The sequence below is a fragment of the Gossypium hirsutum genome, chromosome D10, assembly GCF_007990345.1.
Source record: "Gossypium hirsutum isolate 1008001.06 chromosome D10, Gossypium_hirsutum_v2.1, whole genome shotgun sequence".
Classification (NCBI taxonomy): domain Eukaryota; kingdom Viridiplantae; phylum Streptophyta; class Magnoliopsida; order Malvales; family Malvaceae; genus Gossypium; species Gossypium hirsutum.
Window position 1 is genome coordinate 9,080,521 of NC_053446.1, and position 18,347 is coordinate 9,098,867.

Here is an 18,347-nt window from a genome sequence, read left to right on the forward strand (position 1 = left end):
TAGGTTTTTATTTAAATATAGTGAAAATTTAATTAATTACCAAAATAACTAGATTTAACATTTATTTTTTAGAATATGTTTTGCTTTAGGGTATTCCAACAGTTATGGATATTAAGTTCTCTTTTAGTGTTAAATAGTATTTGTAATTTAAAAATAATAATAATAATTTCATTATGCCAAATGAGAAAACACAAACTAATAAAAGAGAGGGCAAAGTTTATGTCTCAAGTAGATGGGCTTATCCCATACATCTTATCCTAATGTCCTCTACTTTCATTGGATAGATTAAACATAGCATCATGACTTAAACTTTGTACAACGCCACTATACTTTAACGGAGAAATAGAAAACAACAATAAATAGAGAAAATCAATTACAATAGATTTTCATCTAAAATCCTAACTTGTTACACTAAACTCGTTTCCGTGAGGTTTGTCCATCATCGCTTGGGACACGCAAGAAACCTCAAGGGAAATTACCATCCTTTAATTCCTTTTTAGAGGATGTCATGACCATGGACTTTTTCTTTTAGATTTCGTGTTTATTGTCCCAACGGACCCATCATTTACCACCATAGTGACCAGACACAAACCCACCTTACAGACTCTTTATACAATGACACAATATGAACTCAACACATTAATCCATTAACATACACCCAAACTAGCACATACCTCATAACATTTACTTCATATAGACTTACACAACCATACTTCGACATCATAGTACTCATGCACCATTCATTTCATGATTGAACTTATCAGATTCTATATAATTGCATTCATAACATAACATAACATAACATAACATAACATAACATAACATAACATTTTCATGCTATACTTTTCATGTTTTAGCTTCATGATTTGAACTATTTGCTACAAATATATATATCTTGATATGAACAATATACATGCAAGAGTCCTCATAGAAACTTACCTGATACTCACACACAACAACTACCTCCAGACCTAACATTTGACATGCAAATAGCAACAACCACCAGGAATGGGATCATCTTTTGCTTGAAATCAGATTCTCAGTTTTAGCTTAACGAGAGAGAACTATACTCAACTTCAAAGAGTATCAACAACATAATTTTTAATGGAACAAAAATGAAGAACTCTTTTTCTCAAGCCCACATACGAATATATATATAAGACCTTTATCCCCATTGTGGAATTTGACATGTGTCTTATTCTTTTAGAATTGTCTTCACTAATGGTCTACAACATTTGAGAAAAGAATTAATGAAAGTCTAATATTTTAATTATCTGGTTAGTCTATCCAGTTGGTTCCTAACTCAATTACCTTGTATCTTAACTTGTACAGTGCTTCAGACAAACAGGGCACACTACACTTTTGGCGTGAATGCATTCCATAATTACCTTTTTACTTGGTGGACATCCTATTCCAACTAACATAGTAATCTTACAAACCACCATTATTCACTTACACTTTGATTGAAATACGCCCAACCTGTTCACCAGAAGAGATACTTGGGCAGATATTACTTCGCCACACAAACTAATTTGATGTTATGCGCTAAAACCTTGAACCCGCTAGAATTGGGGTGTTACACGCAAAGTGATGATCTACAAGGAAAATGGAAGAACAAACAGGGTAAGCATATAAGATGCTTAGTAAGTTCATAGGCATTAAACAAAAACTTACATTATCTTTCAATTAAATACAATAAGCCACCACAAATTGGCATAGTTTGGCTAAACATGGTAAACCAAAATATCAATAAGATGAGCTTTAACATGTAATCAAACCATGCAAAAACTTAATCACTTATCATACCAATTCATATCATTTTGTACAATAAATTTTCAATATCATTCAATCAAAGGATAATGTAATCATATACATGTTCATGACATTACTCCAATACAGTACTCAAGTTCAATTCAACATTTCTTTACATGAACATCAAGGTCATTATATCTCATTTCAATTTCTCATTTCATATGAATTGTATTGTTTGATGCACCCTTATAAACAAACTTGGATACACAGGTAACTATACCACACCAGTTGCTCATTCGAGCTAAATATATTCGTGTCAGATTACCCGTTCAAGCTAAACTTTTATAACGACACTTCCGATTACTTGTCCAAGTTGAGTATATATACATGTCAGGTTACCCGTTCGAGCTAAACCTTTAAAACGACATTAGGTTACTCGTCCGAGCTAAACCTGTGTTACATGTAAGCACAAGACCCTATTGGTATGTCAATCGTATCCTAACCTTTATTGAGTTCAAACGATCATCTATTACAAAAATTAACATTACTTTTCAATTTAGTCCAAATATCACCTTTTGAACCAATTCACAACCAAACACATATAATTACAAACCAATTACACAACAATCTAGATAAACAAACACCATATGAACTTACCTAGAAAAAACAACAAACAAGTTGAAACATAGGGACTAATCTACAATTTTTTTCTTTTCCCTAATTATCACTGATTTGATCCAATTTTCGATCTAGACAATTATTCCATTCAATTCATTAATATTAAACATTTATACATTATATCATGATATGAATGAACCTATGAAACTTCATTTTTTGATATCACCAAAGTTTTACATTTTATTTAATTTAGTTCTTAAAATCAGAATAACTATATCTTTTAATTTTTAGGCTCAATGTTAAAATCGATTTCAATTACATCCCTTAGGGACTCTTTACTATCTATTATTACTGAATTTCACATCAATTTCACAATTTATTCACTTTAGTCCTTATGTACAAAACTAACAACCAAACATTATAATTTAGTCCTTTTCATAATCTAAGCTTAAAATATATCAATTAACACCAATTTATTCAAGAAATAAAAATTGGAAGCTATCAAAAACTTCAATAGTTTTGCAAATTGGTGCATGGGATAGCAAAATCAAGCTCCCATGACCTCAAAAACATAAAAATTACAAGAAAATGACTTGAAAATGCTTACCAATTAGGGACTGAATAGATCGAGCTTCAAAAATGATTTTTTTGAGGTTTTTCTTAGATTACAAATATACGTCTCCAAAATTTGATCTTCCGGCTATATATAAAAAATACAAAATATTAAATTCCAATATAATAAGAAAGTATTTAAATTAAATTAGATTAAATATAACCAAAAAATTGTCATTTGCAATTGATCGGCCAAAATATGTTTGCCATTTAAACATATTAGAAAATTTTCCATTGCTAATTTCTAAAAACATGAAATAAATTGTAATAGAAAAATATTTTACGAAAATCTTAATATAATTTTAATAAATAAAAAAAGAGTTGAGAGAGAAATAAAATTTGAGTGAGAAATTAATAGGGAATTAAAAGAAATTTGAAAATGTGAGAGAGAAAGTTGAAATTGAATTGAAAAAATCGGGATTTTATGTAATTCAGTCCCTATAAAAAAAATCTTTCGTAGTCCCTGATCCACTCGGCTCCACGCGGAACCATTTAAGGGGCTGATTTTCCGGGTCTCTTTCCCGTCAGTAATTTTCCTTTTAGTCTGCCCACGGCCACCACGTTGCAGCCATAATTTATATATCCATTTTTACAAAACTAGATACGCGTATTTTGCGTATATAAATCCCTTACATAAAGAGAAAATCAAGGACAGCTCACTTTCACTGCTGCTTTGATATCCTCAGATCAAGATCTCTTCTGATTTAAGCTTGGGTATATTTTTTGAATCTACCTTTTTTCTTTGCTCATTTCTCTGCTTCGCAAGCTTTTTTTTTTTAAAGAACTTATCTTCTCTGTTTCCCACTCTTCTTTTGGAGTTTATCTTATGTTAATATCTCTCTGTCTTAGTTGAATTAACTTTCTTTTCTCTTTCTTTTAGTTGAGAAATGGAGGAAACTTTGCTCCATGGGACTTTACATGCTACGATCTATGAAGTTGATAGGCTTCATGATGGAGGTGGAAACTTCTTCGGCAAGGTATAAATTCTTATGCTAGATCAGGATCATTGCTTACCTCTTTTTTATATTTTTGCTTTTTGGGTCTCTTTTTTTGGATTAGTTTAGTTGACTTATCCAATTAGCTCTTTTTTTTTAAGGTTAACCAAGTTGTTTTTATCATAAAAGATCAGTAATGGATCGTTTTTTTCTTAATCTTGAAAACATAATCGATTTTTCTCCTTTTTCTTCCTTTTGGATAATCTGAGTTATGAATGTTCACATTACTTGTGTGGATATATGGATCCCTCCAGAAGTCGGAGTATTAGATAAGATCTAGGCGTTGTTTTGTGGATCCCATCAATGGGGCCTGGAAAAATGCTCTGTAGATGTTCCTTTTCAGTAACTCCAGTAGTGAAGACTATTCCTAGTTAAAAGCAAGTGTGTTTGGAGATGGGTTCACTGTTGAACAGTCACACAGCAGATTTTTTGTAAATATATGGGGATTATTTGGGTGATTCTAAAGAAAGAAAATTATTTGAGATGCTCTTAGCAAGCATTTTTTCCCAGACTGTTTAGGTTGTCAGGAAATAAGGGTGTATCCATGTCTTTGTCTTTGATCTGTTTCTTTTGATTAGGTTGTTGTACTTGGACATCCATGAGGTCTGGGTAGTTATGTGGGAGGAAAATGTTTGAATCTACTAACCATGTTGCAGAGTCCTTTGTGCAAGTGGAAAAGGAAGATGTATATGTGTGATTGTTTAAGTGCGCATATGTATATGCGTTGGACGCAATACTAATTGGATAGCAATGAAATAGAATTCTGTAAATTCATTTTCTTGATTTTGAAATATGTCACATACGTCTTCATTGACACAGGTCAGGGCTTATAAAATAAATGACTGTTTGTCCTTGAAAAAGCATTTGATACCTATTTCTAGTACTTTTTTCTTTGCAGCAAGCATATTTTAGACCTTGTAGTAATTAGACAATGATCAGTGCTCTTAAAAAATGGAACCATTAATCATTAACTTCCCCATCTCTTTGGAGTAGAAATCAGCAGACTGAGTTTCTGCCAATTTGCTCCTGTCTTTAACATTTCTCTCATATACCTGCATTGATGCTTTTGGTCGCTATATTTTACTCTTTCCTTTCATATAAATATAAACACCTGTACGCTATTTTTACTCTTCTCATATATACGCTTATAGACTGTTACATTTCTTGAAGATTGTAATAGGAAGGTTTATTTATCCTTTTATTGGAAGGTTCCATCTTCTGTTTCATTCTTGCTATTGGAATATATTCTCTCCTTTTATTTTGACAAATATTTCCGTTATTCTATGTCTTGTTTACTTTACTGGTTCTGAAATATTATTAGCCCGTTTCACAATGTAGTGGTGAGTTTTTCTGTTTTAACTGTCTTCTCAATCTTTGAATTGTTAACATGTCACCTCATTTCTGTTCTTTAAGTTACTGCTGGATGAAATTTGTCTTGCAGCTTGTGGCAAATGTTCAGGAGACTATTGGCATTGGCAAAGGAGTTCCAAAGATTTATGCAACTATTGATCTTGAAAGGGCCAGAGTTGGACGAACCAGAACAATAGAAAATGAAACTTCCAACCCTAGGTGGTTTGAGTCTTTCCACATTTACTGTGCCCATAATGCTTCCAATGTGGTGTTCACTGTCAAAGATGACAATCCTATTGGAGCAACTCTGATTGGACGAGCATATGTCCCTGTTAAGGATCTTACAGAAGGGGATGAAGTGGATAGGTGGGTTGAAATCCTGGATGAAGACAAGAATCCAATAAAAAGCGGTGGTAAAATCCATGTGAAGCTTCAATATTTTGGTGTGACAAAGGACCGCAACTGGGCCCGTGGTATCGTAAGTCGTAAGTTTCCTGGAGTTCCCTATACGTTTTATCCGCAGAGAAAAGGGTGTAAAGTTTCTCTGTACCAGGATGCTCATATCCCAGACGGATTTGTTCCTAAAATTCCTCTTGCTGGAGGCAAGAATTATGAGCCACATAGATGCTGGGAAGATATTTTTGATGCTATCACCAACGCTAAACACATGATCTACATTACTGGTTGGTCTGTTTATACTGAGATCAGTTTGGTGAGAGACTCAAGAAGGCCAAAGCCTGGGGGTGACATCACTATTGGTGAATTGCTGAAAAAGAAAGCAAGTGAAGGTGTCAGGGTTAATATGCTTGTTTGGGATGATAGAACTTCTGTTGGATTGCTGAAGAAGGATGGGTTAATGGCCACCCATGATGAGGAAACTGAACAATTCTTCAAGGATACTGATGTCAACTGTGTCTTATGCCCTCGTAATCCAGATGATGGTGGAAGTTTTGTGCAGGAATTACAAATATCTACAATGTTCACTCATCACCAGAAGATTGTTGTAGTGGATGCTGCAATGCCTAATGGAGATCCAGAGAAAAGGAGAATTGTGAGCTTTGTTGGAGGTATTGATCTTTGTGATGGGAGATATGACACACCTTTCCATTCCCTGTTCAGGACCTTGGACACCGCTCACCATGATGATTTCCATCAGCCAAACTTCACTGATGCTTCAATCACCAAAGGTGGACCAAGGGAACCTTGGCACGATATCCACTCCCGACTTGAAGGGCCAATTGCCTGGGATGTCTTGTTCAATTTTGAGCAAAGATGGAGAAGACAAGGCGGTAAAGATGTGCTTCTTCAGCTGAGGGAACTTGAAGATGTTATCATTCCCCCATCTCCAGTTGCATTTCCTGATGACCATGAAACTTGGAATGTACAGTTATTTAGATCAATTGATGGTGGGGCTGCTTTTGGTTTCCCTGAGACACCTGAAGATGCTGCCAGGGCTGGGCTTGTGAGTGGAAAGGACAATATCATTGACCGAAGTATTCAGGATGCCTATATTAATGCTATACGACGAGCAAAGAATTTTATCTATATTGAAAATCAGTATTTCCTCGGAAGCTCATTTGGCTGGAGTCCTGATGACATCAAGCCTGAGGATATTAATGCTTTGCATCTGATTCCCAAAGAACTTTCACTTAAAATTGTTAGCAAGATCGAGGCAGGAGAACGGTTTACAGTTTATGTTGTTGTCCCTATGTGGCCAGAAGGAATCCCAGAGAGTGCCTCAGTTCAGGCAATATTAGATTGGCAGAGAAGGACGATGGACATGATGTATAAGGATGTCATTCAGGCTCTCAGAGCCAAGGGTAGCGACGAGAATCCCAGAAACTATTTAACATTTTTCTGCCTTGGGAACCGAGAGGTTAAGAAGAGTGGAGAATATGAACCTTCTGAAAGACCAGACCCTGATACAGATTATGCCAGAGCTCAGGAGGCCCGTCGTTTCATGATCTATGTTCATGCAAAAATGATGATTGGTAGGTGATGAATACCTTTTTTAAATTTAATTCACACACCTCGCTTCTGTTATTGAATATTAGCTTTGAATTTGGCGGCCCGGGGGGATCTGGTAGGTCCTTGAACCACTAGTGGGACAGAGACATTGAAGTTGACATTTTCTTTTTTTGAAATTATACAAGCCTTTGCAGAATATATCCACCATATGGTTGGGTCATGAGGAAAATTTCCTTTGAAGTAAGGTGGTATAAGGAGGAGCAATGGTCATGGTGCTGTAAATAATGAAAATTAACAGGCTTTTTCATTCGAATTGTTTTGAACACTGAGCTCCCCTTCAGTTCTTTTTTATGTTTCTCTTTAGTACCTACATCTCATATAACTTTGGTTGGCTTTCTTCAGTTGATGATGAATACATAATAATTGGGTCTGCCAACATCAACCAGCGATCCATGGATGGTGCTAGAGACTCTGAAATAGCCATGGGAGCCTATCAACCATATCATTTATCATTAAGGGAACCAGCACGAGGTCAGGTCCATGGTTTCCGTTTGTCACTGTGGTATGAGCACCTTGGCATGCTTGATGACACATTCCTCGCACCAGAAAGTGAAGAGTGTGTCAGGAAGGTGAATCAGGTTGCTGACAAATATTGGGATCTCTATTCAAGTGAGTCACTTGAGCGAGACTTGCCTGGACACCTACTCCGCTACCCCATCGGTGTTTCTAGTGATGGATCTGTCACTGAATTGCCTGGCATCGAGTTCTTCCCTGACACAAAGGCTCGTGTTCTTGGTGCCAAATCTGATTATCTGCCACCTATCCTCACTACTTAGGGGATCTTTACTTTGTTCTTAAGCAATAATAACTTGTCTAGTTTGGTGTTACTGGCTTTGGTAGTAACAATAAAACTTGTTTTTGTGCTTGTGTCATAGTCTGCAGAGCTGCAGTGTTGTGTTGGTATTGCTTTTCCGTCAGCTGTGATACCGTGTTGTGATTTTAGTGCTGACTGGTATAATAAAACTTGTAGCCTCCGTGTATGTGTTCTGCGGTTATTGTTAATTATCTGTTAGTTGTTACCACTTTGCGGAAGCATTTGAGCTGCAGTTTTTGGTTGTTGTGTTAGAGACTTTTCATGATCTGCTTTACTGACTAGTTCTTAACTTAGCTCACTGGTTGTCAAGTAAAGACATTGATCACAACAGGTTGGTAATAGCCTGAATGAGATTGTCTGCTTACGTTGTTGATCTTGTATCTTATGCAACAGGGGTACTCAACTCTCCTGCTTCTGTTATTTTCAATTGAAGCATCATTTTCTGATTAGTCCTGCAACTTCATCCATAACTTTCTCAAGGTTCTCGTTACACAAAATTCCAAGTATCTAGGCCTTCTGAGTTCTACACATGATAACCAGAAAATCAAATGAATGCACTCGATTATTTTATTTTATTCTAAGCCTTCAACATTTCATATTTGTGATTGGGCCTTGGTACAGTATATGTGCAAAGGTCACATATTATGTTACGCTCCACAAGTTTAATATATGGATTTCTTCTTTTTAAATATTAGTAATATATATATATGGTTATTTATTTTTATTCTCGTTTATAAAAATCAAGAAAACTAGGGATAGGACTTGCCATCTGGACTAGTACTTTCTATTATCGGACAAGCTGAGAGCTGTCATGTAATGTTCTGAATTCTCATTTGTAAATGATATTGTCGACGGAAAAATTGTCAAAAATTAAACAAAAGAAATTATGGAGGAGAATCTTTTTTGTAATATTTTATATATGGACTTGCAAATATTGATTTCTTATTGGTTTCCCTTCATTCCTTTTCAAAAGCAAATGTGAATACAAGATTTGATTGTGGAACCTACCCTACCCTATCCTAAGGTCAATTGTTGTACTAGTCTATTAAATGGATTATTTACACGCATGGACCCTTTCAAATTTTAATTACAGAAATTATTATATATCATCTTATAACAAGAGCAGACAAAAAGGGTGTCGGTATCTTAATTCCTATTATTTTTTCCTAACTTCATTATTGCAGGCAAAATGTACGACATTATCGGGTTGCATACAGAGGAAAGTTCGTAGTTAGATGTTGGTGACTTTTAATTTGAGAATGTAGAAAGCGTGTGTGAAGTACAGCTTTCAACATCAGTGATTGGAGACGTGGTGCTCACCTGTTTTGCTCCTTTCAGTCTACTCCTACCGTCAATTTTTTGTGTCTCCAGCTTTTCCACTATTAATTAGTTTTCTACAAAAATATTATAATAAAAAATAAAAAATAATCAAAATGTTATAATTTTTTTTTATTTACCAAAAAATATATTTTTTTATTTATCAAAATATATAAAAAACAACAAAAAAACTTGCAAAAAAAATCTGTATCGATGTGACGGGACACTGGTCACGCCAATGGCATTGGTGGCACCAATGCATAAAAAGGGGGGTCGGTGGTGGGGTGGGCAGAAGGAGAGGGAAAGAAAGAAAGAAAGAAAGAAAGGAAGGAGAGGAAAGAAAGAAAAAGAAGGAAAGAAAAGGAAAGGAGAAGAGAAAAAAAGAAATAAAGAAGAAGAAAAGGAAAGGAGAAGAAAAAGGAAAGAAAGAAGGAAAGAAAAGGAAAGGAGAAGAGAAAAAATAAAAGAAGAAGAGGGAAGGAAGGAAAAAAAAGAAAAAAAATGTAATTTTTTTTTTATAAATTTAATTTTTTTTGTAATATTTGTGTGTTTAAAATTTATGTTATGTACATTATAGTTATTTTATTATTTTATTTAGCATATATATTTTATGAAATATATTTAGAATGAAAAAATAATGGTATGTACATTGTATGTTGATTAGGGAATTTTTTTATGACATTTACTTAGGAATTTGAAATTAAAATTTTAGGAAAATAGCATTAAAAGTAAAATGACAAAGAAGTATGTTTAAGAAAACATAAAATACGAAAAGAAAAAACGGGAATTGTATATTTATCGAAAATAATAAAATGCGAAAAAAATGCGAAAAATGTACATGTAATAAATTTCAAACATAATAAATTGAAATAATGTAAAATTATAAAATAAAAAATTACGATATTTTTTAAAATAATAAAATGCGGATAAAAAATTACGAACAAATGGCGGAAATAACAATGTATTAGTAAATTTTTTAAAAAAATTCAGAAATAATTTATACAAATAATTGAAACAAAATGTACTGAAATAATATAAAATAATAAAATACGAAAATAATATATTTTTATTGAAAGTAATAAAAATCGAGAAAATAATAATACGACCAAAGGGCAAGGGAAAGGGTTTATTTACCAAAATAATAGAGGGAAAAAAAAGGGTGATGGAGGGGAATAAAAAGACGGCACCAATATGTGGCTAATTACCTTTTAATCCCTCCTTATTTATTATTTTCTTTTCTTCCCCCTTAACACACTAAATTAATAAATTTCAAACATTATGCACTGAAATGATGTAAAATTATAAAAAAACTAAGTTTATGATATTTTTTAAAGCAATAAAATACGGAGAAAAAAATACGAACAAATGGCAGAAGTAATAGTGTATTACTAACTTTTTTAAAATTTAGAAATAATTAATACAAAATATTTCAAAGAAAATGTACTGAAATAATATAAAATAATAAAATAGAAGAATAATATATTTTTATTTAAAGTAATAAAAATCGAGAAAATAATACGAGCAAAGGGCAGGGGTAAGGGTTATTTTTTTACACCAAATTAATTTAAATAACACACTAGATTAATAAATTTCAAACATTATGCACTGAAATAATGTAAAATTATAAAATTAGAAATTATGATATTTTTTAAAGGAATAAAATGCGGAGAAAAAAATACGAATAAATGGCCGAAGTAAGATTTTTTTACTAACTTTTTTTTCAACTTGCAGGCATCGCAATGGCTCGATTGATTCGAAGCGATATTAGACACATATCTGATACGGCTAATAACGCGGTATGATTTATTATTTGTTAATTAGGAGTTCTATTTATTTAAAAAAGATATACGCAATATATACAAATAAATTATGTTATCGTAATATTTTTTCTGTAATTTAACACTATCAGGACTCGTTCCGAGTATTAAGGGGCCGTGTGAGTGTTTTAAAGATAGCTCTGGATGCACGATTGATGCCGTACTCCGGATGCACGATTGATGCCGTACCTGGAGCTAGCCGGATTTGGGTCAGTAGCATTGATCCGGTCCTCCGACTTGCACTTTGATTTATTATCTGCGCTAGTAGAGCGGTGGCGTTCGGAGACCCACACTTTCCATTTTCCTTGCGGGGAGTGCACGGTGACCTTGGAGGATGTTGCAATGCAGCTTGGGCTCCCAATTGATGGGAGTCCCGTAACGGGAGTATCTTCATTCACCGATTTGGCTGCACTTTGTTATCAACTCCTAAGAGAGTCGCCAGAGGACGGTGATAAATATTTTTCCGGCATAAAATTTACATGGCTAAAAGCCAAAATTGGACAATTATCAGCGACCGCCACTGAAGGTGAGTTGATGTGCGCTGTTCGAGCGTACATCATGCATATGATAGGGGCAGTACTCATGCCTGATGCAAACGAAGACAGTGTGCATTTGTCGTACTTGCCCCTGCTAGCTGATTTGTCCACTGCTAGGTCGTATAGCTGGGGTTCCGCCGTTCTAGCAACGCTGTATCGGGAGCTTTGTCGGGCGACAGAGCCGCATGTTAAAGACATCGGCGGATGCCTCATACTGTTGCAGTCCTGGGCGCTTTATCGCATGCCGTTTTTGGCACGCGTTAGTTACCAACCCTATCTGTATCCACTGCCACTCAGGTGATAAAATATAAATTGTCATTATTTGTAGTCATAATATATTGAGTAATGTTACCAACCCTTAACCCTATACTATTTTTTGTAGGTGGACGACCCGTCTAGGCATCGGGAAGTCGTGTGATGTCCCGATATACCGCCTCAGGATTGAACAGCATGCCCGGGAAGGGGTAAGCTACTATTCTAATATTCATGACATCTATTCTATTTCTATATATTACTCACATGTTATCGGTCTAACTCGTTACAATGTTATTACTCATGCAGTTTATATGGATGCCATACCAGAGGCCGGAAATTACAAATGTTGTACCCTCGTCCGCACTCGTTGATTCCCACATATGATGCACTAACACACCAATTATAAATTTCAACGTCGTCGAGTGGTATCACGGCGATCGGGTGCTTCGACAGTTTGGCTGCATCCAACCTATCCCGGATCCGCCGTGCCAGTTGGTGGAAGATCATGGCTTGACAAAGAGAGGAAAAGTTCAATTGGACTAGGGAATTAAGCACCGGAAATTTGCCGCACTGTGGAACGATCAATTGCACCGAATTCCTCAGATGGTTATGGCTATCGACCTGCAACTAGGGGTGTTCATTCGGTTAACCAACCGGTTAACTGACCCGAAATTGCTATAACCGAATTAACCGACCTTCCAAAATTTTTAACTGTTAACCGAACCGAATTTTTTCTAAAAAAAATTAACCGAACTGAATTTTTTTCAGTTAATAAGGTCGGTTAACCGAATTAACTGAAAATTATTTGTTTTTTATTTTTGGTTAAAAATTACCCGAATTACCCAAAAATTACCCAAAAAGTTCGGTGTTGAGCTTGAGAAAAAATTGGGCCGAGTTTAATTTGACCTATTTTAGGCCCTACCCTGCAAAATTTGGTTTACCCGATTTTTTTCGGTTAACCGACCGGTTTCGAACCGATTTAACCGTTAACCGAAAAAATAAAAAAAAATTAACCGACCCCCGACCGAATTTTTTCGATTAACCGACCGATTAATCGAACTCGGTCGGTTAACCGAAAAAAATCGGGTTAACCGAATTATGCACAGCCCTACCTGCAACCATCATTGGAGTATACACAATGGTATCATAGTTGCGGGAAGCCATATTTACTTGGAGGGCAGTCGATTGTAACTTAGCATCCATCTTCAATATTTAACCTGTCAAAAAAAATAAAATCTCATAAAAATTCTCGAACGGTAACTAAATTACTTAAAAAAATTTTAATGTTTCAATATGCAATTTTGTACATGAAAACCGTTTAACCACTAATCCTTATAACTAACACACTAATAATATTAACAATTTTATACTCAAAATAATACACACTAAAATTATTAATTTTACTAAAAATAATAACTAACTAACTAATTATAATAATACTAGTTTTTTACTAACTAGTTTATTTTGGTAAATAAAAATAATAAGTAACCATAATAATAATACTAGTTTTTTGCTAACAATAATATTACTAAGTTACATCTTAATACATTAATAACATCTTAATACTAACAACAACAACAACAACAGCAACAATAATAGTAATAGTAATAATACTAACTAATACTATTATTTTGAGTTTTATTAATCTTAATAACTAAACTAAAACAAAAAAATATTACAAAATATACAAAATAATAACAACAATATAATCAATTATTTTTAAAAAATACTTTCTTTTTCTCTTCTTTTCCGCAACACCTCTTCTTATTTTTCTTTTGATTTTTCTCCCTTCAGCTGGACAGAACTCGTATTTATAATACGAGTAGTGCCTCCAATCAGTATGGCACCATTGCTGACGAGGCAACAAAGCGCGTCCATGAAAGCGCGATTTGTGCGCACGTCAGGAAAGCGCGCTGATGTGGCCGCGATTTGTTGCCACGTAGCGCGCCCCTGGGGACACGATTTGCTCTGCGTGTGAACAGTGCAACGATCATTTTTTGACCGTTGCCCCCCTAACGGTAAAAAAAAATCTATAAATACCCCCACCCCTTATTTTTTTCACAAAAATCCTCTCTCAAATTTCCTCTCAATTTCCTCTCAATTTCCTCTAAATTTGCTCTCAAATTCCTTCCAAATTTCTTTGAAATCCATATTTAATCTCAATTTGCTTTCAATTTCCTCTTAAATTTCTCTTAAATCCCTATTTTTAAATTGATTTTTAAATAATTTTATTTTTTTAAATTTTTTTTAAATCGTAAAAATTTGTACGATTTCAGCAATGGTCGGAGAATTGACTCGTCTTGATAAGTAGCACATATCCGTCGAACAAATGAAAATGGTAAGTGTTAAATTTAATTTTTAAATATTATTTAAGATTTTTTTATTTATGCATTTTTAGATAATTATTAATTTATTATTTGTTATAAAAGTCTGTAGATCGGATATTGGAATGCAATATCCGGAATATGCATGCTCCTCCATCACCGTTGGTAGAGAACTACCTGCGGGAAGCGAGTTTTTGGCACATGGTAACGGTAGGCCGGGGATGCAAGGTGGACCCGAAACTTATCAGTGCGTTGATCGAGAGGTGGAGACCCGAGACGCACACATTCCATCTTCCATGTGGGGAGTGCACTATCACGTTGGAAGATGTCAGTCTGCAATTAGGGTTACCGGTGGACGGGTACCCAGTCACTAGGTCTGCCTAATCTAGCGATTGGGGAGCAGTGTGCCACGAGCTTTTGGGCACTATTCCGGAGAAAATGGAAGGAGGTAAGATCGAGATGGGCTGGTTACGAGACACATTCCCGGATCCAGATGATGATTCAACCGAAGTAGAAGGAATCCGATATGCTCGGGCATACATTCTTCAGATAATTGAAGGTTATCTGATGCCGAACTTGTCACGGAGCCGTGTACATTTAAGATGATTGATGAAACTCGTTGATTTTAGAGCAGCTGGTGAATTGATTTGGGGGTTTACCGTCTCGGCAATATTATACCGGGAGATGTGTGGGGCGACGCGACCGACTAAAGTAAAAATCAGAGGTTGCCTGTCACTACTGCAATCATGGGCACGATTTTACTTTCCATTTCTATGTCCTCGAGTGGACCACCCATATACATTCCCACTCATAACGAGGTAAATTTTATATTAGATTTTACAATTATTATGTAGATTTTTAAAAATAAAAGTATGCTAAAAATTTATTTAATTAGGTGGAACCATCCGGCAAGTCATGCTCGATTACCTACCTCTCTTGAAGATATACAACTTCTATTAGACCAACAGTCGGAAGCACATGTAAGTATTAAATAAAATTGATATTTCCATCATTCGCTAGTCGGTTGATATTTAGTATTTAGTATTTAGTATTATGTATATAACTAATATTTCTATCATGTTCATATAGTTTCAATGGACACCATACGAGGATCCGGCAATTCGGGCAGCAATTCCGGATGAGTTCTTACAAAATCCAAACGCTTGGCACGCGAAAGTCGCGTTGATCAGCTATGCGACCGTGGACATGCACCAGTCAGACAGAGTGTTACGGCAATTTGGATGTAGACAACCAATTCCCGTGGCACCTGAGGTGTTTGATGATCACCACAAAATCGACCTACGGCAACTGCATACGGATTGGCCGAGATTCTGGTCCCACTATATCGAAATGTGGGAAGATCGATATGAGTATATACCTACTATGGAACTGATCATTGTTCCGGAGTTAATGTGCGTGCCGGAATACATGCCATGGTTTAGGATCCATGCCATACGAGGCAGCAATAATTACGTGTCTAAAGGGAAAGACGCGGGCCTTTAAATCCAAGACGACAGAACGACGACGTTGGCCCCTCAACGAGGCCCAGACATTCACCCGGCCCATCATCAGCGACCATTCAATCATCAGGCCCAACGAGAGCATTGACACAGTCACCCAACCCAACAGTTCAACGGATGATACCCACGGCACAACCTTTTCAAATGATGCCAGGTGCGTTTTCTAGCCCTTTTATGTATCCTAACCTTTATATGTTTCCTTTTTCGAGTCCTATGGCAGGTTGGAGCCAATGGCCCGGTTCAGCTCCATTTTCTGTTACGTCGAGTGGACCACCGATGTATAGGCCAGCGGCGTAAGAGGGATCGCAAGAAGGGCCGTCGAGGAGCTCTTCTTTTTACCAATCCCCACCACCATATGGGTTTCAAACACCGTCGCCGTTGGTGATGCAAACACCTTCACATTTACTATTCTATCAAGGTGGCTCATCGTCCCAACTACGACAACCAGATGCCCTATCGGAAGACCCAGAATCCCCGCCGGAGGAACCACAACCGTCGCCGGAAGCTGGACAAAGGAGGAATCCAGCGCGTAACTGTCAATGGCCGCCATGTGGCACTGAATCTGGCGAGCACGGAGATTGATTTGTATTTTAATTTATTTGTACAAATATTTTGAATATTTTGATATTATTTGATGTAATAAAATAGAAATTTTTTTGAGTTATTACTTAAAAACCTCAAACTAATTTATTAAAAATTTAAAAATTTATAATTTATAATTAAATGCATAATTTAATTGAAAAACCCTAAACTCTTAACTTAAAAACCTTAACCCTAACCCTTAACTTTAAAACCCTAAACCCTTAACTTTAAAACCCTTAACTTTAAAACCTTTAACTTTAAAACCCTAAACTCTTAACTTAAAAAACCCTAACCCTTAACTTAAAAACCACTAACCCTTAACTTTTAAACCCTAAAGTAGCAAAAGTGCGATTTCACAAATTCTTCTCAACTAGCATCCTGCTAGAAGCGTTTTTTTAAAACTATTTGCTCAGAAACGTCAACTCGAAATTATTTTTCCAGGACCTACTGTAGCAAAAGCGCGTCCACGAGGGCGCGATTTCACAAATTCTTCTCAAATAGCATCCTGCTTGAAGCGTTTTTTAAACTATTTGCTCAGAAACGTCAACTCGAAATTATTTCTTCCAAGACCTACTATAGCAAAAGCGCGTCCACGAGGGCGCGATTTCACAATTTCTTCTCATAAAGCATCCTGCTTGAAGCGCTTTTTATACTATTTGCTCAGAAACGTCAACTCGAAATTATTTTTTCAGGACCTACTGTAGCAAAAGCGCGTACACGTGGGCGCGACTTCAGAAATCCTTCTGATAAAGCATCCTGCTTTGATTTTATCTTAAAAATCCATAAACACGAAACATAATCCAATTTTGAATAAATTATAATTAATTTAATTAGGAAACCTTAAACCCTAATCTCTTATTTCTTTACTTTTTTCTCTAAAACCCTAAAAACATTAAACACTAAACCCTAAAATCCAAAAATCTAACATGGGAAAAACGGGGAAATCGCGTCCCCAGGGGCGCGCTACGTGGCAACAAATCGCGGCCACGTCAGCGCGCTTTCCTGACGTGCACACAAATCGCGCTTTGTTGCCTCGTCAGCAAAGCGCACTGACGTGGCCGCGATTTCCTGGCACGTCCCCTGACTTCGAGGTGACGTGGACGCGATTTAGGGGAAAATGGCCCATTCCGGTAAATAATAAAATACTGGGCCCATTTCGGTAAATTTAGAAAAAAAAAGTGATTTTTTTTGGTATTTTACCCTCATATCTAAGCTATTTATATGCTACCATGGATATAATTTAATTATATGATATTTAAGTTGATCTTTACTGCATAAATTAATCATTAGGTTAACAAAAAGATTTAATTGATATAATATTTATACTTCAAAAACTTGATTTGAGATGTTTTTATAAAATAATAAAATTTTTGATAATTGAATTATGACAATCTCGTATAAATATATCTATATGATTTATAAGTTTTTACCTGGTAACATTAAATTTTAACTTATAAGTCATATAAATATATTTATATAAAATTACTATAATTCAATTATCAAAAAACCATGTCACTACTCAATAAAAAAATCAAAATAATAAAGCAAATGACATATTTGATAAGATTATATTCATAGTTTAAGTTGTTTAAATGGTATTCTATTTATTTATTAACTCACTTTTCCTTTCTTTTTCATTTCTAATATTCTTTTTGACATTTCTAAAACACCATATGTAGCTATCATTTCAGTTGGTTCCAGTACTCTATTTTTTCTCCTTTCTAATTATTTCACTTTCTTTATATCATTATCTATACTATTAATACAACTCTAATTAAGTTGGTATCACGGGTTAATCGTGTACCAATTTAGTTAGAAAATAGCAAA

The 18,347-nt window shown here is 35.2% G+C and overlaps 2 protein-coding genes across 3 annotated transcripts; both read left to right on the top strand.

Annotated features, from left to right (window-relative positions):
• Positions 1-3,410: 3,410 nt before the first annotated feature.
• LOC107914161 (phospholipase D alpha 1) lies at positions 3,411-8,357 on the top strand. 2 transcript variants are annotated; one of them, XM_016842956.2, is made up of 4 exons: positions 3,411-3,696; positions 3,863-3,959; positions 5,419-7,318; positions 7,698-8,357. In XM_016842956.2, the coding sequence occupies exons 2-4, from the start codon at positions 3,870-3,872 to the stop codon at positions 8,129-8,131; spliced, it is 2,424 nt and encodes an 807-aa protein (XP_016698445.1). In that variant the 5' UTR covers positions 3,411-3,696; positions 3,863-3,869; the 3' UTR covers positions 8,132-8,357.
• Positions 8,358-11,483: 3,126 nt separating this feature from the next.
• Positions 11,484-12,478, top strand: LOC107915300 (protein MAIN-LIKE 1-like). Its single transcript, XM_016844468.2, has 3 exons — positions 11,484-12,136; positions 12,222-12,303; positions 12,401-12,478. The coding sequence occupies exons 1-3, from the start codon at positions 11,484-11,486 to the stop codon at positions 12,476-12,478; spliced, it is 813 nt and encodes a 270-aa protein (XP_016699957.2).
• The last annotated feature ends 5,869 nt before the right edge of the window (positions 12,479-18,347 follow it).

Excerpts from the sequence above, each read along its gene's own strand:
- LOC107914161 (XM_016842956.2), top strand. The coding sequence starts at position 3,870 with ATGGAGGAAACTTTGCTCCATGGGACTTTACATGCTACGATCTATGAA. Across the intron at positions 3,960-5,418 it reads GTGGAAACTTCTTCGGCAAG|CTTGTGGCAAATGTTCAGGA; the intron begins GTATAAATTCTT and ends TTTGTCTTGCAG. Across the intron at positions 7,319-7,697 it reads TCATGCAAAAATGATGATTG|TTGATGATGAATACATAATA; the intron begins GTAGGTGATGAA and ends GGCTTTCTTCAG.
- LOC107915300 (XM_016844468.2), top strand. The coding sequence starts at position 11,484 with ATGCCGTACCTGGAGCTAGCCGGATTTGGGTCAGTAGCATTGATCCGG. Across the intron at positions 12,137-12,221 it reads CTGTATCCACTGCCACTCAG|GTGGACGACCCGTCTAGGCA; the intron begins GTGATAAAATAT and ends TATTTTTTGTAG. Across the intron at positions 12,304-12,400 it reads AACAGCATGCCCGGGAAGGG|TTTATATGGATGCCATACCA; the intron begins GTAAGCTACTAT and ends TTACTCATGCAG.